General features: G+C 39.2%; 1 protein-coding gene across 2 annotated transcripts in view; it reads right to left on the bottom strand.

The window, feature by feature from the left end:
• The window catches only part of LOC108301984 (protein phosphatase 1 regulatory subunit 12B), a 165,077-nt gene that overhangs the window by 68,976 nt on the left and 84,670 nt on the right, over positions 1-11,431 (bottom strand). For both annotated transcript variants that reach the window (XM_017525319.2, XM_017525320.2), the window contains 4 exons: positions 9,254-9,344; positions 4,037-4,243; positions 1,148-1,343; positions 947-1,059 (listed from right to left, as the gene is read on the bottom strand). In XM_017525319.2, the coding sequence (XP_017380808.1) occupies positions 947-1,059; positions 1,148-1,343; positions 4,037-4,243; positions 9,254-9,344 (607 nt within the window). The remainder of the gene's footprint in view (positions 1-946; positions 1,060-1,147; positions 1,344-4,036; positions 4,244-9,253; positions 9,345-11,431) is intronic.

Genomic DNA, 11,431 nt, shown 5'->3' with positions numbered 1-11,431 from the left:
TTTAAAGATGGGGTTTCACCATGATGGCCAGGCTGGTTTTGAACTCCTGACCTCAGGTGATCCACCCACCTCAGCCTCCCAAAGTGCTAGGATTATAAGCATGAGCCACTGCGCCCAGCCTCTAAAAAATAATTTCTAATAGATGACTATTACTGTCTCATTTCTTGTCTCACTGAATAAGTATGTCCAATTTTCAAATCAGTTACTGGTAAGCAGGGTCCTCTTTTCCAGGTTATTGGTCACTTGTTCTTTAAAATGCCAATAACAAGGTTGAATGAGAAGGGTACAGAACAAGATATGGAAGAGGATGAATTAAACTACTGAATGTTAATGGTGTCCAGCTTGGAAATAATATTTTAAAAAATTTAAAAAATAAACTATTGAATGTGTATTTGTAGTTAGTAAGCATTGGCATATATGTCTTTATTTTAAAGCCAGAGTTAATCTATTTTATGTTATTTGTTCCTTTTTTTCTCCAAAAGAGTAAACCTAAGTGAACTTGTATTACTGAGAGATTTTAAGTTCCTTGAAATTCTTGTAGCACTCCTACAATATTTAGTTAGAATCTCTGCTCATATGTGGCACTAAGGTATTTTTGACTTCACTACATGACATTCAGGGAATATTAGGGAGGACTACTAAAACTTGACAAGCTTATTCATTTATTACATGGCTGTTGTATATTTCCAGTTTTTAAATTATTTGCCAATTTACTGAGTGCCCACCATGTGCTTACATGTGCTTATCACTGTATTAGATACTGGGAATCTAGCAGGAACATACAAATGAGTCCCACACTAGTTAGGTCTTTCTTCTCTTTTCCTCAGTAATACTTCCTGAGAATCTGCAGAATTCATGGCACCATGAGGACTCTATTTTAAACTCAATTGAAAGGATGGTGGCCAAGAGTAATATGATATGCCTCAGCACAGACCAATCCACTTACATCCTTTGTCCAGAAATTGATGCCTGTGCCTCTTCGCCGTTCCTTGGGCCGCCTCCTCTCTCGGATGGACAGCCTCTTAGAGGACTGCTCATCCAAATCTGCTTCTTCACTCTCTGGCCAGAGATAAAACAAAGTATGGACTTTAAGAATCTGGGGGATGTGCACTGTGGAGGGGCCTGTGTCTTTTGAAGCTCCACATACCATTTTTGTCCATTTCCTTTGCAGTTGTAGTGTTCGTGGTAGTCTTTGAACTCTCAGAATCAGGGTCTGAGAATCTATTTGTCCGTAGCAGGTGGGAACTGGAACTGGTGTAGAGCGAGGGTGTTGATGTAGAAGGAGATGTTGGCGTGGTGGGTTTGTCTGGCTGAGTTGGACACCTCAGGCGATGACCGATAGGCTGGAAATAATCCACACATGAGATATTAGAAGTCAAGTCCATCTAAAGGATAAGAACAGCAGGTTTATACAAAATGTTTTTGTGGGTCAAGATGGCCAGGGAGAGACCTATCTTGATTCTAGCTAAATAACTGTAAGCTTGCTTGACTCAGAAGACACTGAAGTTTATACACTGAACTAAACTACATTATTGGTGCAGTTAATTAGAAATCAAATGGCAACAGGAGGCGTAAGGTAAAGACCATCCAAGAGCGCAGTAATACCGGGGAACACCTCGGGGTGGTTGCAGAGCAAGGGAATACTGCTCTGGTCCCACAAATGCCTTCTCAACATGGAGACTGTATAAGGGCCTCATAAAGAGGGCGTATGCAAAGATCTCTGAGAAGGAAGGCGACCTGTGCTCACAAGATCGGGGACGGTCTTTGCAGATGGGAGCTGGCAAGGAGGAGAAAAGCCTTGCAGGGCAGAGATGACGGAACACCTCAGGCTCTGCCTAGGTTCTCGGAATATGGAGTGATTTTAATTGCTCTATGTCCTCAATGCTGGGGAGATAAAAGCCCCTCGTTGCAATGGGTGTGGTCAGACCGGGTGGCTCCTAATCTGCTATACTGCTGATGCAGCTGCACCTTGATAACAATCTGTGATAAACTCAGAGTACTAGTTTAGCATGTCTTAGAAGGATTTCAAATGCTGTTAAATGCTCAGAGCACTAGTTTAGCATGTCTCAGAAGGATCTCAAGTGCTCTCCACCCAGCTCTTACCTACTCCTTTACCCTCCCCTTCCACGCCCATAAGATCAATGAGATTATACACATAATAAAACTGTCTGGAGCCCAGAGCTGGGGCCAATGCATTTTCCACTCTTGCGATGGTCCCCTGGACCCACGCTGTAAATTCTACTCTTGTGTCTCTGTCTTTATTTCCTTTTCTCAATACCTCGTCACTGCCAGGACTAAGGGAACCCACGTACGGGGTTGGGCTGGTTCTCAACAGTTTTTTTTCATATTGAGAGGCTTATGAGTACATGATGATCAATATTAAGTACCTGGTAATAGGCACTCAATAAATGAACTAGACAGCAAAAAACCAGCTGCTGGACTCCTACTCTGAGAATCCCATCATGTTGAGAGCAGTCCAATTCATAAATTGACCGAAGGGTACTAGATAGCATTAACCGTGTAAATAAAAATTCATTTGATTTTGGAGTGAAAATAAGAATGATGGCCTTTTTTAAGATAGAGTGCTGAAAGGCAAGGTTTATGTAGGGTAATAAAAAGCTCAGGAGAATGAAGCAGCAAAATGTGGGAATTGTCTGAGAACAGAGAACAAATGTGAGTATCCTACCAACTTCTGAACACTCTACCAGCTTGCCATAACTAGGCTTTCTAAAGTTTCCATTTTTGTTTTGTAGTGTTTTTGTTTCTTTCCTGAGAGTTAGGACAGACACAGCCTAACAATAAGCCTTAACTTGGTTTATGGAAGACTCAGAGATAGATAAATTCTTACTATACATCAAATTTATGGCATAGTGATTGTACAAATTCTTGTGATTTATAAAGACAGATACAATAAAATGTAGTAAATTCGGAGTCTGACAGATCTTTGTTCAAATTCTAGCTTCAGCACTTACTAGCTGTGTGACCTTGAATAAGATACTTAGCTTTTCTGAGCCATAACATCCTCATCTATAAAACTGAGATAACACTTTCTTCAGAGAGGATTATGAAGATTAAATAAGAAAATGTGCATTAGGTGCTTAGAAGAATACCTGGTAATAGGTACTCAATAAATAGTAGCTTATAAAGCAAACAAAATACAAAATAGAACTTCAGTTTATGGAATCTAGCCATTCAGAGTCAAAGCAAGAAGGAGATTCCTTTCTTCTATAACCACAGTGACCATAACATTTATCAGTCCAAACCGGGACACTTTTGAGAGTGCAAAGGAGTGGTAATGATAATTACACAAAGACAACAGTTATACTTGGAACCACCTTAAGTAAACCAGGAGTTATGTTCACCCTAAAGGGTACCAAAGGTTGGTAACCTTTGATTACCAACTCCACTAGAGCAATGAAACATAAATCAAAATGTCCCTCCCAACAGTGACACCCACGAGTGCTTTGTAAGCCCTTAGGTTTGCAAGAGTTTGAAAATATACACTAGTGGTTATGAGAGCAAGTCAGACTGCCTATGTTCAAACTCTGGCTTAACCACTTCTTAGCTGTGTGAAATGTTGGGCTTAAATGTCCTTAACCTCTGTGATTCAGTTTCCTCATATATAAAATAGAAATAGTAATATTTACCTCAGAGGGTTGTTATGAGAATTAAATGAATTAATACATACGAAGAACTTAAAATAGTGCCTGGCATAAAGTAAGCATGTATTGAGTAAAATAAACCTTCAATACATGCTTATATTTTTATTTGCATTTTGTTATACTATGACCTCTCTTTTTAGAATAGGATATTTATTCAAAAGCATCAGTGAACTCTCAGAAAAAAAAAAATGGTCATTTAAGGACTGACATCCTCTAAATTTTTGTCACACAGGTTTGCCAACTAAAGACAGGCATACAGAGTGAGTTGTCCACTGCAAGGCAGAACATAGCCTTTGAACTATCAGTGAAGAAGATACTCCCCAGACTAATTACCCTGCTTTTATCACAGTACGTGCCCGTAAAAATGAGCTCACCTCTTCATCCAGACTCCTGCCCCAGGGCTGCTGGCCCTCCCCAGCTTCCGTTGCTGGGACTGCTGAGGGCTCATGCTTCTCAGGGCTCCCCTCAAGCCCCCCTTCAGTGTCTGTGGGCTTCTCACAAGGCTGCTCCTGAGCCTTTCTCTCTGCCCTCGACCGGCTGAAAGTCCTTTCTGCTTCTTGAAGATCTGTTAGGGTGACACCCTGGGAAAATATCACAAGATCAGGGCTGTTTCATACCAACCATGGAATAACTCTTGATGATTGAGCAGGAGTATTCCCAAAAAGATCAGAGTTATCAAATCCCAAAATGAAGCCCCCAAAATGGATAATGAGGCCATTTCAAGCAATGTATGCTTAAACTAAGCATCTCAGTGTACAAAGAACCCAGGCCTGAGTCTAGGTACATTTGAATGTAATACTTTGGTTTTTCTGGTTTGATCTCCAGAAAATGAGGTCAACATTGATGTCTGCCTGTTATAGATGTACTTTTTCCATACCAAATAGTTCTCAGTGTCTTTACTTGAAAGGTCCCTACCCTCCCAAGATCAAATGGTTCCCAACAGAGATTCTCTAAACAGCAGATACTGGAAAAAAAATTTACTTAAAAAAAGAAAAACCTGGTTAAACACGATGAAAATTCAGAGCTAGACTAGAATAACAACAACAAAACCTCTTAAACCCCTTACACTAGCTTATTTTTTTCTTTTTTTCATACACCCATTTCCTGACAAGGCTAGCTTTTCTCTAATATCAATTCCCAAGCAACTCTAGGAATCATATAGGGATATTCCAACAATTAATGTTCCCCCGACCAGGGTCATAGGAGCAGCAAGACAGAAGAAAGGCAAATGAAGACACAACTACAGGAGAAGGGAGAAAAAGAGTTTAGAAAGAGTGTGAGCTGATTCCAACTCAAGTAGTTATATGCATGAGTCCTCAGAAGAAGGAAGTTCCAAAGCTGGAAGGTAGTTGATCAGGTACTGTATCCACAACCTGCTTCCCTTCCCACCCCCTGCTTTTTTACTATTCACTCATTCACTCAATCATTCTGTTAATAAAGAATTAAGTATCTTTAGGCACTAGAACTACAAAGACAAATCAAATGATTACTGTCAAGAACCTTTTAGTGTACCAGAAAAGACATAAGAAAACAGACAAGTATAATGAGAGAACGTAAGTATTAAAACAGAAACACAGGAGTATGTAGGAGGAAAACCTAACACTGAGTTTTAAAGAGTAGAAAGAACTTGTGTAGCGGGAGGGAGGAAAGGAATGATAGGTAGAAGCATATACAAAGATAGAGAAACGAGAGGCCATGGATGACTTAGGAATCTGTAGGTAACTTAGCAAAGATGAAGCCCGCAACAAAGGGAAAGTTGGAGGAAAGAGGGAGAATGAGGATAGCTGAGTTTAGGAAAGCAGGCAGACGCGAGGCCATGACACATTTTGTAAGCTATTCTAAGAAGCTTAGATTTTACTTTCTTTGGGAGTCTGCGGTCCCCTTTAGAATATCATGAAGACTACTGAGAAGCTAATAAAATCTCCTCAAAAATTATGTACACATTTCAAGGAGTTCAAAGATCTATTCAAGTTTTGTTACTCCCTCTCTACTGAATCTTTTCCTCTAAAATGTTTCTCTGTCTCCCAACTTCAATTCTATGCCCCTCTCCAGCAACTTTTGCCATTCCTTCATAAACAAACTTGAAATCATTCCAGAGCAATTTCTCTTTTCCTATGATTTCTCACTCATTTATTTATTCAATAAGTATATATTGATTTATTTACTGTATGCTGGTACAAAAGATGAGCAAAAGTTTAGTCAGTCTTCCTTTTCACACCCATTAGGAAGGTTATTATCAAAAAAGCAGACTGGGCACAGTGGCTCACACCTGTTAATTCCAGCACTTTGGGAGGCCAAGATGGGCAGATCACTTGAGGTCAGGAGTTAGAGACCAGCCTGGCCAACATGGTGAAACTCCGTCTCTACTAGAAATACAAAAATAATTAACCAGGTGTGGTAATGGGCGCCTATAATCCCAGCTACTTGGCAGGCTGAGGCAGGAGAATCGCTTGAACCCTGGAGGCAGAGGTTGCAGTGAGCTGAGATCATGCCATTGCGCCCTGGAACTCCATCTCATAAAAACAAACAAACAAACAAACAAACAAACAAACAAACAAACAAACATTGGTGAGAATGTGGAGAAATTAGAACCCTTGTGCACTGCTAATGGGAAATAAAATAGTGTAGCCGCTATGGAAAACAGTATGGCAGTTCCTCAGAAAATTAAAAATTGAATTACCATATGATCCAGCAAATTCCATTTCTCAGTATATACCCAAAAGAAATGAAAGCAGGGTTTCAGGGAGATATTTGTATAGCCATTCTCATAGCAGCATAAAATATCCAAAAGGTGGAAGCAACCCAATGTCCACTGACAGATGAATGGATACACAAAATGCAATATCCATAAAAGACTAAAATATTCAGTCTTTAAGAGGAAGGAACTCTGACAAATGTTACAATATGGATGAACCTTCATAACTATGCTAAGTAAAATACAACACAAAAGAACAAAATACTGTGTGATTCTACTTATTTGAGGTTCCTTGCATAGTCAAGTTCATAGAAAGTGGAAGGGGAGATAGATGCCAGAGGGAAATGAGGAGTAATTATTTAATAGATACAGAGTTTCAGTTTGGGAACAGGAAGAAAGTTCTAGAGATGAATGGTGGTGATAATTATACAACAATATGAATGTACTTCATGCCATTAAACTGTAAACTTAAAAATGGTAAAACTGGTAAGTTTTATGTTATGTATTTTTCACCACAATAAAACAAAACTAAAAAACATAGTTAGTCTTGGTCCTCATGGGGGTTACATTCTAATGGAGGAAACAGACAAATAATCATCAAGTAAAAATAAAGGAAGAATACGTGACCTACTTTGGGAGAGTCAAGTAAGACAACAAGGGTGTTTTTGCTGCAACATATGATGTCTCTTTTCCACTGATCAGATTTCCTACTTGACCTCTGTAGTGAGTTCGAGACCATCCTGGCCAACATAGTGAAACCCCATCTCTATTAAAAATACAAAAATTAGCTGGGCACGGTGGCAGGCTCCTGTAATCCCAGATACTCGGGAGGTTGAGGCAGGAGAACTGCTTCAACCCAGGAGGTGGGGGTTGTGGTGAGCCGAGATTGCACCGTTGCAATCCAGCCTGGGCAACAAGAGCAAAACTCCGTCTCAAAAGACAAAACAAAACAAAACAAACAAACAAAAACAACTATAGAACTTCTCCTTTCCATTGGAAATGGACTGTTTATTTACTTCCATGCTGCACTATTTTCTGATTTTCTTTTCACCTCTCTTACTGCTTCTTTTCATTCTGTTTCATGGGCTCATCTTTCTCTGCTTCTTTAAATAACAAATTCATAGACTTCTCTCCATTCTCATTACCATTACAATTTGATTTCATGCCCTTGTAATCTGGGGACTACAATACAGCTTCCCAGCAAGTCTTCTTGCTTCTAGGCTTGGCAAACACACCTCCACCTACCATTCCCATCAGTTCACTAACACACACACACACACACACACACACACACACACACACACACAATGTAGACTATATCATATTCCCTTAAACTGCTTCAATGACTCCCTCAGGGATTCCTTTTTTAACATCTTTATTAAAATACAATCCATATACCATAAAACTCACCATTTGAAAGTATACAATTCCTTGGTTTTTAGTTTATTCATAGAGTTATAAAATTATCATCACATCTAATTTCATAAAATTTTCATCACCCCAAAAAGAAACCACACACTCATTATTAGTCCCTCCCCATTCAGCCTTCACCCCAGCCCTGGCACTCATCTAATTTGTCTGTTTGGATTTGCCTATTTGGGACATTTCATATAAATGAAATCATAATATATGGAGTGTTTTATGTCTGGCTTCTTTCACTTAGCGTAATGTTTTCTCAAGGTTCATCCATGTTGTAGCATGTAGAAGTACTTCATTCTTTTTATTGCCAAGTAATATTCCATTGTACAAATATATCACATTTTGTTTACCTATTCATTATTAGTCAATAGACATTTAGCTTGTTTTTACTTTTTAGCTATTATGAATAATGCTATTATAAACACCTACATACAAATTTTTATATGGACATATGTTTTCATTTCTTTTGAGTAGAACTGCTGAGTCAAATGGTAACTCTTTGTTTAAAATTTTGAGGGATTGCTAAACTCTTTTCCCTTAGGGATTCTTAAAATGTAGTGGCATATAGGGATGTATTAGGATTCTTAAGGTCTTTGAGCACAAGTGGAATAATTAATCTTGTGAAGGAAAAGAGAAATCTGTTCTAAGCCTGGAGGAATATTGGTGAGAATGGGTAGATGTAGCTGTAAATTCATTTGATTCTAAGTAGTGTAAGATTCAACACAGTGAAAACTTTTAAGACTGTGGCTAGAATAGGGCAGTCATTTTCATGTGTGTGTTTTGTTTTCTTTTTTCGAGACGGAGTCTCGCTCTGCTGTCCAGGAGGGCAGTGGCGCAATCTTGGCTCACTGCAACCTCCACCTCACAGGTTCAAGCAATTCTCCCACCTCATCCTCCTAAGTGCCTGAAATTACAGGTATTGATCGACTTACCACCTATGCAACTTACGACCATTCGACTTTACGACCACAATCACTAGCCACGACTGCTCCGCGTCTGGCAGCGCAAACGTTGCCCAGCTGGGCATACGACAGTGCAGACCAGCTTCCAGCAGCACTACCATCTCCTTGCACCATATCAACTGTACATATAGCCTACTCAACTTATGATCAAATAGTGTTACGACCGGTCCACGGTCCCAACTGTGGTCGTAAGTTGAGCACTAGCTGTACAGGCACTTGCCACCATGCCTAGCTAATTTTCATATTTTTAGTAGAGACATGGGGTTTCACCATGTTGACCAGGCTGGTCCTGACCTCAAGTCAGGAGTCCTCCTGGTCTCAACTCCTTGGCCTCCCAAATTGATGGAATGACAGGCATGAGTCACCACACCAAGCCGTGTGTGTGTGTGTGTGTGTGTGTGTGTGTGTGTGTGTGTGTGTGTAAATCAGCAGTTGAAAATGGATATTTTAGTTTTGACTGTACCTCCAACAGAAGGGTAGATAGACAAAATGACATTTTAAAAAGCCACACTCACTTGAGTAGACCTTCGTGTCTGCCGAGCTTGTCTGGAGCGTGCTTTCCGTAAAGACTCTGCTTCTTCATCCCGTACAGGAGTCAGATAGGACCTGCAGAGAAAGAAAAGTAATAGCAAAAAAAAACACAAAACTTTGATCTTTGCTGCATATACTTGAGGAATGACAAAATGCTTCCACATACTCCTGCTTCCACATACTAAAGAGATTTCTACAATCTAGGAATGAACTAGGCAAAGTCAAAATGACAGAAATGCTATCAACCATCAGTAAACATTATAGAATCCAAGTCATTACAGTAGTCCCCCCTTAACTGTGGTTTTGCTTTCTGTGATTTCAGTAGCCCATGGTAAACTGTGGTCTGAAAATATTAAATGAAAACTCCCACCAATACACAATTCATAAATTTTCAATTGTGCACTGTTCTGAATAGTGTGGTCAAATTTTGTGCTGTTCTGTTCTGTCCCTCCCGAGATGCAAATCATGCACTGCTGTGCTTATCACAGTGCTTATGTTCAAGTAATTATTATTCTACTTAATAATGGTCCCACAGTGCAAGAATAGTGATGCTGGCATTTTGTGGTATCCGTTCTATTTTATTATTAGTTATTAATATTATTGTTAATCTCTTGTGCCTAATTTATAAATTAAACTCTAGCATAGATATGTATTTATAGGAAAAAACATACTATTTACATAGGGTTTTGTACTATCTGTAGGTTCAGGCATCCACTGGAATTCTTAAAATGCATTGCGAGGTGGCTCATGCCTGTAATTCTAGCACTTTGGGAGGCCAAGGCAGGCGGATCACCTGAGGTCAGCAGTCCGAGACCAAGCTGACCAACATAGTGAAACCCCATCTCTACTAAAAACACAAAAATTAGCCAGGCATGGTGGCAGGCTCCTGTAATCCCAGCTACTCAGGAGGCTGAGACAGGAAAGTCACTTGAACCCTGGAGGCGGAGGTTGCAGTGCGCTGAGATCATGCCACTGCCTGGGTGACAAGAGTGAAACTCCATCTCAAAAAGAAAAAATGTACCTCCCATGGATAATGGGGGACTATTGTGTTTATAAATGTATTACTGTTCACACAGAATCATGTCATCCGTAAAATGAGAATTTTATTTATTCTTTCTGATTTTTGCTGTTTTATTTATTTTCTTGCCTTAATGCTCTGGCTAGAATCTCCAGGACACACTGAAAAGCAGTGATGATAGTAAGTTTTTATTGTCTGTAACCCTGCCATTAAAGAGAATGCTTTCAGTATTTTATCATTAAGTGTAATGTTTGTTGTAAGATTTATGCAGATACCACTCATCAAATTAAAGCAGGTTTCCTATAGAAAACAGACTAAAAGGGTTTCTCATAATCATTAGTATGTGCTGAACTTTATCACATGCTATTCTTCCCCGTATATTGAGATGACCTCTTTTCTCCTTTTTTCTAATTAGTAAGGTGAATTACATTGAATAATTTTTGAATGATAAAACAATACTGAATTCTTGTGAAAAACTCAACTTGGTCAAGATGTACCATCTTTTTATATAGATTTTTAAACATATTCACTATTATTTAGTTTATTATTTCTACCATGTTCATGAAAGAAATTGGCTTATAATTTTCCCTTCTTGTAATATGCTGGTCACCTTTGTGAATTAAGGTTATATGAATTGCAAATATTCTCAACATGTCTGTTTCTGTAAGAATTTGTGTAAGATTTGGGTTATTTCCTCCTCAAATGATTGGAATAGTTCACCAATCAAGTCATCTGGGTTTACAGTGCTCCTGGTGGGAAGGTTTTATTTTTTATTTTTGTTTTTTATTTTTGAGACAGAGTCTTACTTTGTTGCCCAGGCTGGAGTACAGTGGCACAATCATAGCTCACTACAGCCTTGATCTCTTGGACACAGGCAATGTTCTCACCTCAGCCTTGCAAGTAGCTGGGACTACAGGTGCACACCATCACACCTGACTAACTTTTTTGATTTTTAGTAGAGATGAGGTCTTGCTATGTTGCCTGGGCTGATCTTGAACTCCTGAGCTCAAGCAATCCTTCCACCTCGACTTCCCAGAGTGCTGGTATTATAGGTGTGAGCCACTGTACCCAGCCCTTATGGGAAAGTTTTAAATAAAGGGTTCAATTTCTTTTTCCTTTTTTTTTTTTTTTTTTTTTTTTTTTT

This window comes from Cebus imitator, unplaced genomic scaffold (genome assembly GCF_001604975.1).
Source record: "Cebus imitator isolate Cc_AM_T3 unplaced genomic scaffold, Cebus_imitator-1.0 Scaffold38, whole genome shotgun sequence".
NCBI lineage: Eukaryota > Metazoa > Chordata > Mammalia > Primates > Cebidae > Cebus > Cebus imitator.
The sequence above is the reverse complement of the archived record's forward strand: the minus strand, read 5'-3'. Positions and strand labels throughout refer to the sequence as shown.